Source organism: Rhineura floridana, chromosome 1, assembly GCF_030035675.1.
Source record: "Rhineura floridana isolate rRhiFlo1 chromosome 1, rRhiFlo1.hap2, whole genome shotgun sequence".
Classification (NCBI taxonomy): Eukaryota; Metazoa; Chordata; class Lepidosauria; order Squamata; family Rhineuridae; genus Rhineura; species Rhineura floridana.
Window position 1 is genome coordinate 41,977,294 of NC_084480.1, and position 20,966 is coordinate 41,998,259.

At 40.5% G+C, this 20,966-nt stretch overlaps 1 protein-coding gene across 2 annotated transcripts in view; it reads left to right on the plus strand.

Annotated features, from left to right (window-relative positions):
• CWC27 (CWC27 spliceosome associated cyclophilin) overlaps positions 1 to 20,966 on the plus strand; it is a 192,967-nt gene that overhangs the window by 130,921 nt on the left and 41,080 nt on the right. For both annotated transcript variants that reach the window (XM_061619114.1, XM_061619123.1), the window contains exon 11: positions 4,581 to 4,684. In XM_061619114.1, coding sequence (XP_061475098.1) covers positions 4,581 to 4,684 — 104 coding nt within the window. The remainder of the gene's footprint in view (positions 1 to 4,580; positions 4,685 to 20,966) is intronic.

Here is a 20,966-nt window from a genome sequence, read left to right on the forward strand (position 1 = left end):
GCCTGGGAGCATATCCAGGTCTTAACCTGGCGCCAAAAAGATAGAAGCGTCGGCGCCAGGCGTACTTCTTCGGGGAGGCTGTTCCACAGTTCGGGAGCCACTACAGAAAAGGCCCTAGATCGAGTAACTGTCCTCCGGGCTTCCTGATGGGTTGGTACCCGGAGGAGGGCCTTAGATGCTGAGCGAAGTGACCGGGTCGGTTCATAGCGGGAGAGGCGTTCCACAAGATGGCTGAGTGGAGATTGGAACTTGTGATTCCCTAATCCAACACTCTGATCATTGTTCCTCCCACTTTCTCCAGGTATGCATGAAATCTGTTCCTTTACCACCTGGAGCTTGTTTCCGCTGAGGAGGCCTCCCTTGAGCAAATTGGACCCCACCTAGAGCAGTTCTTGCCTTGTCTCCCTCCCCTTCTTCCACAGGCAAAACATCCTCCCTTCAGTTGGCAAGGGAATGGACCAAATAGGCTCTGGGTTGCTCTGAGTAGGCTGATGGCATCACACTCACCAAATCAGTTTCTATCACAGGTGGCACATTAAGATATTACCCAAAAGCTCAGTTCAGCTAGAACTTTGTACATTTCCTTAGAGCAGCCTTTCCCAACCAGTGTGCCTCCAGATGTTGTTGGACCACAACTCCCATCAGCCTCAGCCAGCATTGCCAATGGTCAGGAAAGATGGGAATTGTAGTCCAGCAACATCTGGAGGCACACTGGTTGGGAAAGGCTGCCTTAGAGTATATGTGTGATTTGGCTTTACTTTGAGCAATGAGAGCATCATTGTTGTCATAATGGAAAGCCTTCATTGCATGAGTTAGCACTGATTCCAGCACATGAAGTCACATTCAGGGGGTTGTACTTTGACCCAATTAACTCAGGAATCTGGCCAACACCTACAATTCAGGCCATGATCTCCCATTGTGAGTAAATGGTTCCCAACCAGCAAGCACGTGCTACATTAATTAAGTGCCCCTTTTTGCATTTCCTGAGAATTTCCAAGTTCACTCCTTTTATCAAAGGCAAGAACTGCTTGCTAAAAATCACTTTGTACAGATGGAGACTTCTACAGCCATACTACCCCGAACACGCCCGATCTCGTCTGATCTCGGAAGCTAAGCAGAGTCAGGCCTGGTTCTGAATACCATGAAAACCCTATGAATATATCCAAAAGATTCATAGGGTCGCCATAAATCGTAATCGATTTGAAAGCATATAACAACAATAACAGATGGAGACACTCCTATGGCTTGGATTTCACTCTGTGGTATGACAATTAACTCAACTCAGGATGTCTCAGGAACTCCCTGGTATCATTTATTATGTAATGTTATTCATGTTTAAACCCAGACCCTTTGTGAAAAAGCACTTTCAAATTCAGGGTGGGATGGTATGAGAAATTTTTCCTGTAACTGAGTGTGCCATGCTTACCCAATTTGTTCAACTTCTGAGGGTACTACCAGGAAACTGTTCCACACCACTCTTTCAAATGATGTACCCTGTGACAGCAGGAGTTTGCTTCTTTCTTTTATCCACATAAACTTTAGCTAGACCCCTTCCTTACCTTCACTATCCTCCTGTCTCCTTGCCACTGGCATGTATTAGATATTTTGATTCAGGACTAGTGAGGACTCCATTGTAGAGAAGCACTCAACAGTGCCCTTCTAAGGAGCGAATCTTACTATTTTTAATACAACATTTTTGTGGGTTCAGAAGGAACCTGGAGACTCTAGGTGGTAGAGGAAGTGTTCGATAACTCGCCATCCTAACTATAGAACAACAGACTATGTTCTCTGGTTTTATAAATATAACGAGCTCCATTGTTAACCACTAACCTGTTTATGGTGGTGTGCTTTTAAGCTACAGTGAAGAAACCCAGCTTTTTTCCTTCCCAGTTTCCTTTTATGGCAGGACAGGCATTGTTTGCAATTTTCCTACTTCTCTCTATTTTTCTCATTTCCAAGTAACTCTGTAATCTGTCCCTCATGAGAGAGGGAAACTACAGCTTTGCATCTAACATTTCCTGGATTTCTTACTTGCATCAGAACCAGAGCTGGGTCTTTAAAAGTCCCAGTCTCTCCCCTCTATCTCTGCAAAACTATATGATCCAGGCTAGAATTAGGTGGGCTTGCCTGTATAATGCATTATTAACCCTCTCTATTCTGTATGTTTCTGTAGTAGCATTTTGAAACCGTAAAGCCATTTTGTTGCCTCTAAACCATTTTGTAGTGGCATATCATCCTTAAACCTTCATATATATTAGTATGCTTGCTCCAAATACTCATATATGATAGTATTTGTGTATATATGAGAGTATTCACTAATAGGCAAAAAACCTTGTTGTTTAAGAACATACCTATAGCCAACAGATATTTCTATCAAACTTTAAAAAGCAGGGAAATTGGGCAACTATAGTGAATGCACCAGGGGAGCAGGAGACCTGACCGCCTCTCTGAGAAATTGTACTGCCCTACAAATTTGTCAAAATGCAAACACAATTTGGGTTGGGCTTAGACTGTCTAAAGTGAAATAAAGGTCTGGTATGGGTGTAGCCCCCTGATTAGGCAAGCCCAGCAGCTGTGAGTCTGTCTTTTAGAACACTGACGGTTGGTTCTTACTGAGCATGCCCGGCCTTATCATTGAGTTCAATGCTAAATATCTTAAATTAATTAAAAATCAACCAGACATTTTTTTAAACTTTTAAACTGCAGAAGATAAAGGTCAGAGTATGGGGCAAGGTCAATAATGGAATTACAGGTACTCTGTGAACATAGCTGATTTTTAATTTATTTCAACAAATTATGAGAACTCTGACAGAAAAAAGTCCAAAACGGGTGTGGATTTTTCTCTCTTTTTACACTTTGAACTCTCATTTCTCTCTGACTGTTTTGTGTATCGCCATGAACATTTAGAGGGTTGTTAAGCAAGTGTTTCTGAGTTCAGGATGATAAGTTTTGTAAGGTTTTGTTTTAAAATGAGCTTATGGGAAGCATCAGAATGGCATGGAGGGTATTTTCAATTTAACATTGCGGAATGTGAAAAATCCATGCTGACTATAGTACACAACCACTCTTGTGGCTGTATAATTTGGAGCAAGCACACTAATATTGGTCAAGGCTAAATTCCTCCCAAATCAGCAAGGTAATCAAAGCCAATACAGTTCTGTTTGTGTGCTCACAATTGTCTCTTGTAAAAATCCCAAGACAAGCATTGCTAATTCTCAGTATGTAAGATGTAATATGACCCTCCGTGGCGCAGAGTGGTAAGCAGCGGTAACGCAGCTGAAGCTCTGCTCACGGCCGGAGTTCGATTCCAACGGAAGGAGGAAGTCGAATCTCCGGTAAAAGGGGTTGAGGTCCACTCAGCCTTCCATCCATCCGTGGTCAGTAAAATGAGTACCCAGCATATGCTGGGGGTAAAGAAAGGCCGGGGAAGGAACTTGCAATCCAACCCCATATATACGGTCTGCCTAGTAAACGTCGCAAGACATCACCCTAAGAGTCGGAAACGACTCGCACTACAAGTGTGGGGACACCTTTACCTTTAAGATCTCCATGTGTTCATGGGAATGTGTGCACTGGTACTGTAAGAGACCTGGTAACAAACAAAGAGGGAATGTGATTGGTATTAACATTCTGTAGCATTTGGTGCTGATATAACACTAAATCTTGGTTAAGAGGCAACAAGGGAAGGGAAGGTGAGTTTGTGCTAAGGAAGAGGAGGGAACTCATGGGTATGTATACACCTCAAAACACAAGATGCATGTGAAGAGGCATGTCTGTAAACATGTACATGTCTGTAAACCAGTACATTCAGCAGGGAGCTGTATCTGTCCGTTGGGAATTCATTTGATGATGACCTTAAGTTTGCCTCTGAGTAATGTGTGAAATGGTCCCCATGTGAGCACATGTTGGTTGGGAACACAGTGTGGGAGGTCTTCTGGTCATGACCTCTACCTGCTAGAATAGTTGCCTGTTCATTCCTGTCTGAACCCAGTGCTTCAATTGTTGAGGGTTAGACCTAGAAATAAGGCTGCAAAGCCTTACTGCTTAGGTTTCTTAATACAGTTTCAGAACTTCTTGTTAGAATATCTGGTTAGGATGCTTGTTTTAACTTGAGTTTTCACTTGTAATTCAACTGGTGTGCATGTTATTTTGTTAGCTGAATCAAGAGTTTTGAAATTAGGCATGATAGAAAATGTTAAAATGAACAGAAACTATTAGGCCAAAATTGGCAGAAATGAATCACTGTACTCTGTATGTTTTATCACAGTTTTTATTATTATTATTATTATTATTATTATTATATCCTGCCCTTCCTCCCCGCAGGAGCCCAGGACAGCAAACAAAAGCACTAAAAACATTAAAACATTAAAACAAACTTTAAAACACATTAAAACAAACTTCTTCAAAACGTTACTTTAAAAAAGCTTTCAAAACATCTAAGATTAAAAACATTTTTAAAAAAGGTTTAAGAACATATTAAAAAGCAATTCCAACACAGATGCAGACTGGCTCTTATCTTTGTCTCTGGGTGGCTTTACTTTCTAAGAAGATCAAATTTATCTAAACATTGTTCTCTGCAGTGAGGAGCTACGGAAGGAAGTGCGCCAGCTGAAACGTGAACTCTTAGCAGCGAAGCAAAGGAAAGAAGAAAATGCCTCCACACTAGAGGAGAATAAAATTGAAGGTAAGTGTTAATAAAGGTAACATGGGTTTACACATATATACCAAAGCAATAGGATAACTTTCTCAGGAGGACATGGCACCAGATATCCTCAAAATATCCAAATACTTGGTTCAGCCTTTGTTTAGAAAAGAAAACTTGATGCTAATTCCCCAGCCAGTTATCATCCCATATTTAACCTTCCCTTGATAGTCTGCTGATTTAAATTTATGGTGTTTTTCCTAATACCTTTTACAGAAACATTTCTTAAATTTTTATTCCTTCCCTGAAGTTTTGCTGATTGCATCCCATTTTCTTTGTCCAACAAAAGGTAAGGGGAGGCATTTAGAATCAAGTCCACTTATATGTAAGAATTAAGGATAATTAAGAATCAAGCCCACCTGTGTAGCTTCCCCTCTTCATCTACATGATCTGCTCTGGGTTACATTTCTTTCTTCAGTATTTTTTTTTTGTAATAAACATAGAACATCTCTCCCCCCCCAAAAAAGTACAGCATTGGGGTGGAGCAAGGGAAGTAAGGCTGTAAATTTATCTTGACAATATTTGTTCCAAAACATAATAAAGGCAGACCATATTTCAACACACTTATCATTCTGATTCCTAAAATAGCATCTTGAAAAATGCCACCTTCATTAAGAAAGCAATGTACCAATTTTTTTCAAAGCTGGGCAGCATGTGTGATTTGTAGCAGTAAGTTGCTGTACATATTTTAGCAGCTACTGATAGATTTCATATCAAGTTTAGATCAGCTGTCTTATATAGGGCTGATTCAGATGTAAGAAACTTGGCTTAATAAACCATAGATTTATTAAGGCAAGAACCTGGTCAGAGCTATGAATGCACACCCTTCTCTTGGGTCTTTCTGTCATGGTTAGTTTAAACTACAGTTTGTCATTACACCCAAATCAGGAAACCGTGGTTCAATCTCAGTTTGCTAAGCAGCATCTAAAACCGGTATCAGTTCACTGGATCAGTGCTCATTGACATAGGTAGGCTCTCAACCCCTCAGGTGAGCATTAAATTCTGATTTAGTGTATTGCGCTTACAGAAACGGTAGGACTTAATTGATAACTTCTTTGTTCCTTGTAATTTGACCCCATTGTGTTAACTCCTGTGCTCCCTGCCAGCATCTTCTTCTGCTGAAGCAACAAAAGCCACCAAAATACAACTGTCATCCCTCTTTCAATCTTTCTTTTGTTGTCTGGCTGCTAAAACAGCCCAGGATTTAAAAATGCATTAAAATACCTTTGGCTGCATGGTGTGGAAAGCTTGCAAGAGCCAGACTTCATAAACCTATTTTAAACAATGGCATTATTGCTGATGCTATTCCATCTGAAATAAAAACAACAAAGAGCCTTGTGGAATATTAGAGACTAACAAACATATTGTGTCATAAGCTTTTGTGGGCCAGAACATCCTTTGTCAGCTGTATCAGTAATACTTATTCTAAGGAGGAAAGAAGATACTTGCCATAGCACAGCCAACACGCTGCCTAATGTGGTGGAAAATGGGGGGGGGGAGATGGGAGCGCTTACACTGTAGCAGGAGTTGGGTCCCTATGGCTCTTCAGATATTGTTGGACTCCAGATTTCACCAGCCCTAGCCAGTATGGCCAGTCGTCAAGGATGATCAGGGGAGTAATCCAGCAGTATCTAGAGAGCCACTGCACTATAGGGAGTCAAAGAAGAGGCAGGCAGCTGACAAAGGATTCCAGTAAATGTAGGCAGAGTCTGTGATGGCCAATGGAGGTAAAAAGGAAAGGGCATGAGCAGGAACCCATTCATGACTGAACTCTCAGAATCTAAAGTAGGGGGCTGAGGAATGAGATAGCTGTCAGGTGAAGCAATGGGAAAGGATCACCATTTCACTACAAGAGCAGGCAAGATAGAAGAGGAAAGTCCCTGAGTGTGTGGATGGCACTAATAGTTTTGGCTCCTCAGCTGAAATATTAACAGCCTCATGCATACATTTCAACTAGGAAGATATCAAGTGATATTGTCCGACTGACATTCAACAGCTCATCTTTTTTTACCATTAAAGGACAGTGGTGATGGCATACCCACCTCCCCACCCCGTAAAGGTTTTCATCTCTTTCCAGGTCTGATTTATCCAGTGTTATGTAGGCTGTCTGTCTTCCTTTTGTTTTGTTTTTGTTTTCTGTTGCATACATTATATTTCTAAATCCCTCTCTAGTGTCTTTGAATTTTTTCCCTTCAAATTGGCAGCCAATAAAGGTGAGCCCTATACAGAGGTAGGTTTAGGCAAATCTTCTAATCTGCTTTAGAAAGATAAGGTGTCAGTTTCTTTCTGGTGCATTATCAAAACAATGCCTCAGTTGTGAACTGACAACTGACTAGAAAAGGCAACCTGAGCTTTGAAAATAAAGAGAGAATTAAAAACAGTGGTTATTTGAGATACACCCAAAGCAACTTGGAGGTCACATTCAATCATTTAGAAGTTTTAAAGAGCCATTTTAAGATTGGATGAAATCAATAACAGTGCTATGATAATATGGATAAATTAAGATGCCTTCACCCATATTTATGCATTTAATGGACCACTATTTTTTTAAAAAATGCATGTTTTTAATTAGAAAATTGAAATGAAAAGTTAATTTTAAGTCTTAAAAGATGTGTTATCACATCTGTTAAAGGTAATATATATTTCAGGTACTGTCAAGTGGGTGGAAATATGCTTGAGCAAAAGGATATGGCTTTTTACAAATTAGCAGTAATTTCCTTCTATCTGGTCACTACCTCAGATATTAAACTCAATGCACTCTATGTGGGGCTGCTGTCGGGCCTGGTCCAGAAGCTCCAGCTAGTGCACAGTGCAGGGGCTCAACTGCTGATGGAGGCCGATGGCCGACAGCTTATGACCCTTCTGCTAAAACATTTGCACTGGCTGTCCATAGGCTCCCAAGCCAGGTTCGAGGCTCTTGTGTTAATTTGCAAAGCCCTGAACAACCTGGCTCCACATTAAGCCCTTATATCCCAGCTCAATCACTAAGATGATCCAGAGGAGCTCTGTTCTTTGCCTCTTGTGTTACAGTGGCTCAGTTGCCTTCAAACTAGAATTCGGGCATTTAGTGATGCAACTTGAATGCTGTGGAACACTCTTCCAGCAGAGATGCAGCAGTTATCTTCACTGATAGCCTTCAGCTATGTCTTTTTTATGCTGACAGGCCTTTGCAGTTTTTATTAACCAGTCACTTTAATTTTTACTTTTTTACTTTTTATTTTTTTTTTAATTTTAATTTTGTACTGTTTTAATGGTGTTTTATTGTATACATATATTGCTGTAGGCCGCCCTGCTATGTTATGAGACAGTATATTATTATTATTCACATTTATTAGTCACTTTTTCACAGAAAGTGCCCCGACATACAAAGTGAAACAAACATTAAAACCAAATATAAAAACCAGAATAAAATAAATACCTAAAAAACACACCTGTAACATATTTGAAAGGGCAGATCTAACTTAACGCACCTTACCGCAAAGGTGAGAAAAATAGGCCACAAATATACTTCATAACCAGTTGATTAAGGACCAAAAGCTTGGGTAAATGGAAATATTTTTGCCTAGCGCCAGGCTCTCTTCCCCACTGTGCTATATCAGCTGTGTTTTCCAGCACCTAAAAGTGGATAACAATGGTGCCAGGCATGCCTCTGTGGGTGAGTGTTCCACACGCAGGGAGCCACTGCAGAAAAGGTTTGTTCTTGTGTTGCCACCCTCAGAGAGAGTACATGGAGGAGAGCCTCAGATGCTGAACACTGGGCCCAGATTGGTTCATATGGGGAGAGACAGTCCTTGAGGGGCTGAGGCACATAAGGGGTTTATAGGTCCAAATCAGCACTTTGAAAATGCCCAGAAACATATGGTAGCTGGTGCAGTTGTGCCAGAATTGGTTTTGTATGTTCAGACCCTCTTACCCCGGTCAGCAATCTGGTTACTGAATTCTGCACCAGCTGCACTTTTCAAACCATTTTTAAAAGTAGCCCCACATATAATACATTGCAGTAACCTGATCTAGAGGTTACCAGCACATAGACAACAGAAGCTAGGTTATCTCTGTCCAGATAGGGGCACAGCTGGACCTCGAAGCTACCATCAAGGCGCTTGAGTCTCCAGCAGCAGTAATGGATCTGTAAGTACCCCCAAGCTGTGCACCTGCTCCTTCAGAGGGAGTGTAACCACATTCAGAGTAGGCCAGATCCGATTCATCTGATCTAAGGAACCACCCAATAACAGCTCCTCAGATTCATTTGAATTAAGCTTCAGTTTATTGGCTGTCATCCAGTCCATTACCAAGACAAGACATTGGTATATAAATACTTTTACAAATAAATGGTGTGCGTGTGTGAGTGTGAGTGATCAATCAGTATGTCCATCCCTGCCAGCAGCGTAATATCGATATAGATTACAGTAATACCTCAATTAACAAAGTAGATGTGTTCCTGGACATTGCTTCTTTAATAAAAACTTTGCTACCAGAGGAAGGAATAACGTGGAAAGAATAGGAATAGGTTCCTACACCCGCTCATGGACAGTAGGTGCAGCTTCAACATGGGCTTTAAAGGGTTCCTACGTGACACCCTCCCACTCTCCCTCTGAATCATACTATATTCTTCTCTCTCCCTCTCCAGCTCTGGGAGAAAGCAAGAGGACTCTTGAATGCAACTCAAACACACTGGCATGTCAGTTTCACCCTAGCAAAGCAAAGGCAGAGGCTTATCAGTTTATTGATAACAAAGCAAAGACACAAGCTGGTCAGTTTCACCTTAAAGCAAAGGCATAGGCTTGAAAGTGTATCCATAGCAAAGCAAAGACACAGGCTGGTCAGTTTCACCTGAAAGCAAACTTACAGGTTTGAAAGTTTCTTTATAGAAAAGCCTTCATTAAAAGAAGCTTTGTTCATGGAGGATCCATTAACTAAGATAGTACTGTACGGGACTAAGTGTCAATCCCAGTTCCTATCAAGTTGTGGGTAGGTAGAGCGAGAGATGAAGAAAACAGTATGGTGTAGCGGTTAGAGCAGAGGTAGCTAACTTGGAATCCAACACATCTGGAGGGCACCTACTCCTATCAGCCTCAGCAAACACAGCCAATGGTTTGGTATGATGGTAGTCGTGGTCCAGCAGCATCTGGAGGGCACCAAATTGGCTGCCCCTGGGTTAATGTGTTGGACTAGGACTGGGAAGATCTGAGGAGATCAAATCCCTGCTCAGCAATGAAATGCACTGAATTATCTTGGGCCCATCATTTTCACTCGGCCTAACTTTCCTCACAGACTTGCTGTGAAGATAATAGAGGATGAGGGAGGGAGAGTATTATAGCTGTCCAGAACGCATTCATGGAAGAACAAGATTAAAATTAAAACAAGAATGGGGAATCAGTCTGTAGCCAGAAGAAACAACAAGATACTTAGCTGCTCATACCTAGTAAGCAAGGCTGGCATAGAAAACCTTTTAAAACCTGACTGTTTTTCTCCTACTGCTGCAAAGAAGCTTCCTTGGTGGTTTGCCTCAGCCTTCCCCAACCTGGTGCCTTGCAGATGTTTGGGGCTACTGTCTCATCATCTCTGACTAATGGCCATGCTGGCTGGGGCTTATAGGAGCTGCCGTCTGAAATATCTGGCTGGTCTGTTTGATTACCCTGCAGTTCCTTCTTTTTGTTGGAGTGCACAAACTGAATACCCACTTGACATCTCTTGGGACTCAATTTCATAAACTATTGCAGGCTGGAATAATGGGATGCCTTTCAACTGTAGACTTGTTAAATTTAGGCAAGTTGAAGTTAGGAACTGCTGTGTTCCCTCTTGCCTTCACAGCTGTTTTTTTTTTTTTTAAAGAAATAATCTGTAGAAACAAGATATAAGTCCTATTCTTATATTTGAATTTTCTCTGAGCAGTACTTTTGGTTGATTTGTCTTACCTTGATGTAGCCTTCGCCAACATGATGCCCAGCAGATGTTTTGGTCTACAACTCCCATTAGCTGCAGACAGCATGGCCCTAGGAAGCTGGGGTTGTTGGGAGCTGTTAGTCCAAGAAACCCGGAGAGTGCCAGGTTGATGAAGGCTGTCCTAATCAGTGCAAAAAAGGATGACTACTGGCCAGGAAGATTCATTAAAAGAGAAAGACAGGAAAATTATTTCTTTCTCCTTACTCTTTACTAATATTTATTAGATATTTTAATGTCACCGTTCTCCCTAACAAGGCCCTCAAGGGTTTACTTGTTGGCAAGGAGTAGCAACGCCTCTGCTATGTTTCAGAGCAGTAGCAGCAGAATCTTAGAGTGGATTCCTAATACCAATATAGCCAAAGCTAAAACGATAGGTGTCTGGACCCAAATCCACCTGCAAGCTACATATTTGCTTGAGTCTGCTGATACTAATTGCACAGCTGGAGCCTTGGTGTGATGGAGTTTGCTTTCTCATGGCTTCCTATTGTGGCACAATGCTGTCATCTGGTTTATATGTGCTCGTCTCATGTTTGGAGATTTAGCTGGACTGCATGATCACCTGGATTATCTTCTTTTAATATAATCAGAAGGTAGGCATGTACAGATCAGTCTATTTCTGACTGCATCAATTTTACATGACTTCATTCAGATGTTTGTTCAATTTCCATATTAATCTGAAAATTACATCTTTTTTATCAGCATGAAAATTTGTATTTAAATAATTTTATTTCAGTGTACATATTTCAAAATGTATTTTATTCCAAAATAAACATTTTTAAAGAATGTTGGTAGGGGCTTTTTTTAGCCAAGAAATGTCCTACCAGATTAGAAGCATGAGGTCTGAAGGATAATTATATTCTGAGCCACACACAAGTCCAGGAAGTGTAGATGAGGTGAATTCTCACTGGAATTCACAGAAATCAAATTCTTCAAGCCATCAAGTCCATCAGTGGACTGGTTGTTTCCAGCCCCTGGTTTTTTATGGCTATATTCTTCCACACCTTCTAAAGGTTGGTCCATTTATGTTGAGTTTTATGCCAGTCTCTTGAAATCAAAACCTCTGATGTTTACCTTGAAAGTACCTATGGTGGTAGTTTTTTCCAGCAACTGCTTTGCGCATTACACTACATCTCTTCCTTCTTTTAAAGAAAGAAAATACCCTGGGGGCCAACAATGATTTCACGTTCTTGTAAAAAGGGACTGGCATTGTTTCAAGGTTTGTCAACGCTGTTCCATCAGATTACAACAGAATGGGATGTGTATATGAGGAAACCAAATGCTGTGGGGCTGATCAGAATCATTGTTCTGTAGTTGGTGCCAGTTTACATGTTCATGCCACTACTTTTTCATCATTCTTGATCCACCTTAATCCCAGCAACAATGCTCTTCCTGGCAAATACATGTCTGTTGCATAGAACATGGACCCCCTCTTCATCCCCTAGAACAGTAAGAAGCATTATAAATATTGGTCTTAACTGTTTTCGAGAACTCTATGAACTCTGAGGTTATATGAGGAGGTCCTTTTCAGAATGCCTACTCCTTTTGAGTTTAGATAGGGCCATTTTAGTGGCAGCACCTTTATCTAACTCCTTGCCTAAGGAGATCCCACCAGATTTGCCCACTCACTATCCCTTGTAAGTTGCTTAGATCTTTTTGGTTAGACAGGCCTTTGATTAATTATCAGACCTGTTCCTGGTAGTTGCTTTGATTGTTGATTGGCTGTCCTAGTCGTTTCTTCTTTTTTTAATGAGAAGCACCTTAATAGGGTTCGTCTTCTGATACTGATGGTCTTCTGATACTAAATCCTATTTTGAGCAACCTTGAGTGCCCTTATAGGACCAGTAGTCAGGATACAAGGTTTTTGTGATCTGTTCTGTCCCTTTATATATTATTTATTTATTTATCATGTGTGTATATTGCTTTTCCTCACAGGAATTCAAGGGGACATAAATGGTTTTTCCTGGTCCCTCCTTTTATCCTGTAAGTTAGGCTGAGAAACAGTGACTGGCTCAAGGTCACCCAGTGGGTTTCATGTCTGAATAGGAATTTGAATCTATGTCTCCCTGGTCTTAATCGACATTCAAGCCTGAAGTGTTCCAGTCAGCATAGTTAAAGCCTAGGATTATACCATAGTTCACAGGAAGATAGGGATTTTTTTATTAAATAACACTTGCACCCACTTTTAATGGCATTATGTAGCAGTTGTTTTAGATTACTCCTCAAGAAATAAAGATCCTCAAAACACGTTGTGGTAATCTTTTATAGAAATTAGGTAATAAATACGCAGTTTGTCCCAGTTGCTTCTGCTTCCTTTCTCCATAGCGCAGTTGTTTTAGGCCCTGATAGTTCATAGTATTTGGATACGTATGGATTGAATAGCACCTGATTTTTTAAAAACAGTTTTTGTCATTTCATCTAGGTTTTGACAAATAATTTCAGTGTGATTTTTTTTAAGCAGTGATGGACAGTTTTCTATATATAAATAGAAAAGTTTTCTCCACTTTGTCTAAAATCTAGTTTATTCTTATCATGCTTGAAATGACTGTTGAGTTTTATTATATGAGACACTCTAGAGTTTTTTCAGTGTGCAATGTAAAGTGTCTTAATTTTTACGGCTTTTTTTTTGTTAGATTCTCAGTTAAGACTTTTTTCGCCCTTGCTGTCCCAAGGGGAAAAGGTCTGCTTCATTATAGCACATGTCAGTGGAGACTTTGTAAATATGAAATAGAGCTCTGTGTATTTGTGTGTTTTCTTACCTTTTCTATTTGGGGCAAGCAGTTTTCTCTCCAAAGTCCTGTCAGCCTTAAGTCTTGTGCTAGCCATTTAAAAACAGAACTGAGATCTGGGCTCAGTATATATTTACTAATCTAAAACTTGGTGCATTGCTTTCCCCCATAATTATCTGTTGTTTGATCTTCCGCTAGTGTAATTTTGCTCTTCAACTTTCTGTGCCCCATAATCATTTAAACACCATACCTGAAGTATCCTTGTCTACGTTATAGATATTTCAAAGGCATTGTATGTCTTCCGTCTCAGAATAATTAGTTTTCTTTTTAAAATGTAGATTAGCGGGTTACAAAATTGAGAAAATTGATTATCACACTATGAAAGCATTTATTATTCAATATTATAACTCTCTGATTAAACATTAATTCAAGATTGTGATATATATTTTTTGCAATTTTTTTTCAGAGATACAAATCACAAAAGCAAATGTCTTCCCAATGTTATATTTGTACAATAAAGCCTGGTTTAGACATAATGAACATGGTTTGTTGGATTGGGAATGAGCCATATGCAAGTACACTCTTCCCTGTCCCTTCCTTTCTCCCTTTGTACACCCAACTTTCCTGAAGTCTTCCTGATTTCTTAAACCAGTTTCTGATGACATCTGAACTGGGAACTGTCATTTTATTTATTTTATTTATCTATTTAACAACATTTATATGCTGCTCGATGGTAAAAAAAAGGCTTAAGTAATTTATAAAAAACATTAGAAATCATCAATAAAACCGTTAAAAGCAAATAATTAAAAACATTTAAAAAACAATTAAAACAACAACTAGCTAAAAAAATTACAACACATCAGTATCTATGTGTCTTGATAGGCTTGCTTAAACAAAAAAGGTTTTAAACAGGTGTGGAAAGGAATACAATGAAGGCTCCTGCTTGATGTCAGTTGGCAGAAAGAAGAGGTGCTGCTACAGTCAAAGAATGATTTCTTGCAAGTGCAGAATGAGTATTATGTGGCACTTGTAACAGTGCCTGTTCTGCAGATTGAAGTGCTTGAGCAGGCACCTGTGGAGTAAGGCCGTCCCACAAGTAAACTGGTCCCAAGCTGTCAAGGGCTTTATATACCAATAGTATGTATGTATGTATGTATTATTTGATTTATATCCCACCCTTCCTCCCAGCAGTAGACTAGGGCGGCAAACAAAAGCACTAAAAACACTTTAAAACATCATAAAAACAGACTTTAAAATACATTAAAACAAAACATTTTTAAAAACATTTTTTTAAAGTAACATCTTGAACTTGGTGCGGTAGCAAATTAGCAACCAGTGCAGATCCCTGAGCAAAGGTGTTATCTGCTGACAGGTCTCACTTCCATCAGCATTCTGGCTGCAGCATTCTGCACTAATTGCGGTTTCTGGGTCAAGTGCAATTGAAGCACCGTATAGAATGCATTGCAATAATCCAATACTGAAGTCATCAGTACCTGAAATACAGTGGCCAGATTCTCCTGGTCCAGGAATGGTTATAGTTGTCTTACCAGGTGCAGCTGATAAAAGGCACTTCTAACCACTGAAACTACCTGGGCCACCAGTGACAGAGCTGGGTCCAGAAGCACGCCCAAATTGTGTACCTGCTCCTTCAGGGGGAGTACAACCCTGTCTAGGGCAGGCAGTTGATCAGTTTCTCAAAGTAACCACTCACCCACAATGCCTCCGTCTTGCCAGGATTCAAGCTCAGTATATTTTCCGTCATTCATCCCACCACTGCATCCAGGCACTGGTCCAGGGCCTGCACAACCTCTCCTGTTTCAGATGCTATGGAAAAGTAGAGCTGACTGTCATCAGCATATTGATGACACCTTGTCCGAAAACCCCTAATGACTGCTCTCAGTGGCTTCATATAGATATGAAATAGCATCAGGAGTAAGATGGTACTCTGCAGCACCCCACAGCACAACTGCCAGAGGGCTGAAAAACAATCACCCAATGCTACTCTCTGGACTCCAGGAGGATACTGTGGTCCATGGTATCGAAAGCCACAGAGAGATTGAGAAGCAGGAGCAAGATTGCACTCCCCCTGTCCCGCTCTCATCCATCAGGGCAACCAAGGCTGATTCAGTCCAGTGCCCTGGCCTGAACCCAGATTAGAACGAATCTAAATAATCCATGTCATCCAAGAATGCTTGCAGCTGCCCCACCACTGTTGTCTGCACTACCTTTCCCCAAAAGGGGGTATTTGCAACTGGTCAATAGTTACTCCAGTCCAAGAGGCCCAGGGCTGGTTTCTTTAGGAGTGGCCTCACCACCACCTCTTTCAAGGCCGCAGGGACTACCCTCTCACACAATGAAGCATTAACCACATTCTGAACCCAACCAGTCAAACTCCCTCTGCAAGATTTAATAAGCCAGGAGGGACAGGGGTCTAGAGGGCATGTGGTCAGATGTGTAGCTGCCAGCACCTAGCTGACTGCATAAGATGAAACTGATCCCACAACACATCACCGACTCAAGCACTGGGTACTTGTGAAACTGCAACAAGTGGAGGTCAATAACCTCCAGACCATTTGCAATAACTTTCTTCCTAGGGAAGCACGAATGGCCCCTTCCTTGCTATCCTTCTGTCGGCAGGCAAAGACTTTTTTATTCCGACAGGCTTTTGGACTAGAAGATGTTTAAGATAGGGCCTCATAAGGTCTGTTGTATGGTTCTATGGTCCTATTCTTAATGTTTTAAATTGTCTTAGTATCTTAAGTGTATGTTTCATGGTTTTAATGTCACAAATAGTTTAATTCTATTTTAATTGTATATTTTTGTATGTTTACCTATGTGTAGTTTTTATTTGTAAGCCGCCCTGAGTTCCCGTTTTGGAAAAAGGGCGGGGTAAAAATAAAGATTTTTTATTATTATTATTATTATAACTCAGCTGGCTGGCTACTGGAGAATACAATGCAAGCTGTGAAATTGTCTTTTTTGCAGCCTGTGCTGCCACATGGTAGACATGATTGTGTGCGCTTACAAGTGTTTGGTCAGCTTTGTAGCAAAACTTGTACCACTTTAAGGACTTCTTACAAACCAGAATATCAGACCATGGTTTATTGAAACAATTGTTATGTATGAACTGGTCTGTCTAGACCCAAGAGTTTTGATATGAAATAAAAGGTGTCCATTTATCCCCTTAGTTTTCTGAGGCAAATATTCCATTACATTGATGAACTTCAGTTTGTCCATCTCAGCCGTTCCTAAAGCTAAGAAGTCATTCCACATTTGTTGGAATACCAAAAAAAAAAAAAAAGCTACCAGGGCCAATCACAAACCATTTTTGCTGCAATTAGAATATTCCATAATAAATAAACTCATAACTCCAAGGATCTCTCAAAACATCTAAAAATAATAAAGGTCCACATCTGTATTTGGCCTGTTATTCATAATATGACCTGAACTATTTGCATCCAAATTAACTGAGTGGATGAACAACTCCACCATATTTGACACTGGTACAACAAATACTTAAATGTGTTTTTCCTATTTTGTTACACTTTTTTTCTTATTAGCAAGGTGAAATCTGTTTACAGTTTTTTAGCTTTTCCATGTTGCAGTGATTTGTGGTTTCCTTAGCCAAAAAGACAGGACAAAACAAGGAAGCTGTCAATAGTTACCATTAAATGTAAGAACAGCAGCCAGTTATAACAGCTGGAGAGGCTTGTGCCTGGAGGCAGCATCATTCAGTATCCTGTATGGCTAGTCTTGGGCACTAAATAAAAGAGCAAAATAGATTAAGACAAAGTATTGCTGAAAGCTGCTGGAAACCTGAATCCATCCTTGCAAATGAAGGAAACAATTCTCTGTTATAGTCTCACCAGTAGTTTACATAATCTCCTGATCCTGTGCTAGTCTGAACCATATGATTTTAACCCTAATTATTTTCAATTACTTTTCACCTTTGGTGAGTGCATTGTACTCCTGTATTACATTTTTATTTTTTCAATTTATTTTACTAACACTAGGCAGAGTAATTTGTCACATTTTCTTATCTTCCAGTCAGCTGGGTGGCAGCGCTGAGTCTTGGAGAGGGAGGGCAGCAAAGAATGGGATTGTATAGCGAGGATGACCTGGATTGGTTGGCCAAAGTGAAGCTATGTGAGGGGCAAAGTCTGAGGACTGAAGAACAAGGCTAAAGTTAGGAACATAGGAAGCTGCCTTATACCAAATCAGACCATTGATCCAGCTAGCTCAGTATTGTCCTCACTGAATGGCAGTGGCCGTCAAGGATTCCAGGCAGGATTGTCTGCTAGCCATACCTGGAGATGCCAGGGATTGAACTAGGGACCTTCTTCATGCAAATCAGATGCTCTACCACTGGGTTACAACCCTTCCTTTTAAGTTGGCAGATGACTGCATGTTTGCAAGAAGAATGTTTGATAGCATGATTGATTTTTGCCATTTTTAACTTGCCTTTCCATGATAAAATCAAAGCAGCTGGCCAATTCCTTGTGTGTGTTTTTAGACACTTAGGGAGCAATGCAGCTGCCAGGCAGCCGGCAGAGTGGGGGCAGCGGCAGAGGAGCTGGCGGAAAGCTCAGCAGGATCCTCCTCCTGTTTGGGAGACACCGGCCCGGTTGAATGATGGCTCCATTAGGAGCCGTACACAAGAGCTGGCCGGAAGGCACTAGGTTTGGCCAACATGCCTCCCAGGGAGTAAGCACTCTCCATAGACCTGAATGGGATTTAATTTTTTTCCCCTCTGGCAGAGTTCAAAAGGGGATTTAGGACCCAGGGGAGGAGTCTGAACGTGAGAAGGATCTCGTGTAAGTTCCCTCACCACGCCTCCAGAATGCCCCATTTTCAGGCCTTTCGCCAGCTTCCCCCTGGCCTCCATTTGCTGGGCTGGCCATCCCTGACAGCACCAGGAGGCTCCTGGCAGATTCCCATCTCCGCCACGGCAGAGAGCTGTTGCCAGCAGAGGCCAGTGCAGCCGGGAGCTTCCCAGCATTGCCAGGGGCCTGCAGCATCCAACGCACCCCAGCCCAGCGGAAGGGTACGTTGGATTGCTCTCTTACTTGGTATGTAAATAATCTCTCCTAGGGTGAGTAGTACTAATGGTGGATGAAGGGATTTGCACAATACCATAATTCACCCTCCATAGGAAGGGGACTCAATCACACTGTAGTGTAGTTTGCTTCTGTGAACTCTTAAGCACACAGTCAAGCAGATGAAAAAAATACATTAATCACCCCCAGATTCTCATTTAACATTTAGTTTGGGGTCTATAACTAGAGTGATATTCAACTAAATAGTTGCAGTAGCATCAAGGATTAGCAGCACTAACATAATGAGATTTCTCCCCCTGCATGCCATCCCAAAATCTGCTCCAGAAAGTTGGAGGAAAACCCAGAACAGATTTAGGGGGTACGTACGTGAGGGTAGGAGAAGGTGAGAACATTTCATTGCGCAAGGACAAATCCTTGCATTAACAGAACAATCTGCTTAATGCTACATTGAATACACTCCTAATGTTTACTCAGTGCCATGCATGTATTGAGTAGTAGCATCAGTTGCATCACTAGAAAACTTCACTTGAAAACCAGGGGCTACCTTTTGTTTGTTTGTTTGTTTGTTTAGCATCTCCTAATTTCTAGTCAGTAATTCCATATGTATGCACTTACAGGGGAAAAATCACTCTGTTGCATACAATGTTATTCATGGATATTAGTTTGAGGGGAAATATCTAAGGTGCTTTCCCAAAATGCTCACAGCAGGTTACTTTTAGAAAAACAAAATGAAAAATATAATTCAAATAAAAGCAAATAAAATGTCATTAAAATGGTGAAAACAACCACGTGTACCAGAAAAATCAGGCAAACACCATTTGAAATAAAATTTTTGATAGCCCTTGTGAAAAATGGGCAAAGAAGAATATATTTTCACTTGAATGAACAGAGCATTCCAGAGCCCAGGGCCTTCAGAGGTAAAGGACCTGCCATTCTAATTTATAAAGTAAGCATACGGGATAGGGGCTGACTTCTCAACCACAACTGATGGTAGGGAAATCCAGTCCGGCATAGTCCTTTAAAGGTAAAAAATCAAGACCTTGAATTTAACCCAGAAGCACACAGCAAGCAACTGGGATTGATACAGCACAGGTTATATACGAGGGTTCTTCCCTTCAGAAGGTGAGCAGATTGCTTCCTTCAAGGGCAGCCCCAAATAGAGTGTGTACAATAGTCAAGCATGGCAAGGTCAGCCTTGTTTTGGAAAGATGCAGTCTCTGCACCAAATGCAGCTGTTAAAAGCATCTCTAACATGGCTACCACTACTCAAAGAGCAGATTCAGATGTAGAAACATGTATATGTCCTCCCTGATCAGATTGGCTAACAGTTTGCCTATTTGACATAGTCATACCTATCCCATACTAGGAGTTAACCCCATCAAATACATACTAAGGACGTATGTCTGAATAAAATACATAAAATAGCATTGTCTGTCAGTATTGGCTCTAGGAGCATGATTCTAGGAGATGTGGCCTGAAATCTTAGCTCACTGCTAAGAAGACAAAGGCCCACAGTAAGTCGCTATTAGCCCTCACTTTTACAACTATCTTCAAATGGGAATGGCAAGTATCCTCTGTTGCCAGACAATTTGAGTATGAATAATAGGATTGTGTAGTATCTTGCATATTAAAATTTGTTGTATAAATGGAAAGCAGCAGAACTTCTCATGTTTATAGTTCATCTACAAATATTAATGTCAAGAATTGAAAAACCTAGATATGAAGTGGCAGGTAAGTTTTCAGCTGTAGTGAGTACAATTTCTAGAAGATCTTGGATGTGCCAAAACCTGGAGATACAGCCATATTAAAATTTGATAAATTGTAATGCTTTTAATGCATTTTCAACAAATTTTACGTTGCAGGGTATGGATCTCAGGGATGATTTTGGTTCCAGGTTTGGGGATATAACTGTTTTTTAGAAGGAGTTTCACCAAAATTTCGATGGATGAGGTTCAATATTGTTAAATATTAATATGCTATAATTGAGGGTACCAAAAAAACCAAAATTTGTCTTCAGACTTGATTACTTGAATAACAAAAACTGGTGGTTCATCTTCGAACACAAATGCATTTATAGTAAATTATTGATGTTAAATTCTTTATAATGCAGGACTAAGTTTGTAATTATTAGGTGTACAAGTTTTAACCTGAGGAAATTATTTTAGATGATGGTGCTATTTTTGGCAGTGACTCGCTGCAAAATATTTAAAAACAAAACTGATACAGGTCAAAGTAAAAACTGAATCCCAAACACGTATTTTTGCAGCCTATCATACTTTTTGTACAGTGCAATGGGGCATGATATTATAAGGTAGAATACTTAAGCACCCAATACTTAAATAATAATACTTAAGAATACTTGAACCCACCCAAAACAAAACATGGATAGCATTCTATTTCCATGTAATCATTATTCAGACTGTAATAAATGTTGGAAACAAAGAATATTGCATGCAGTTGCACAGATGCAACATAACAAGGATAGATGAACCAAATTGGCTGAACATCTCCGTTTCTTCCAGTGTTTTATCCTCTACA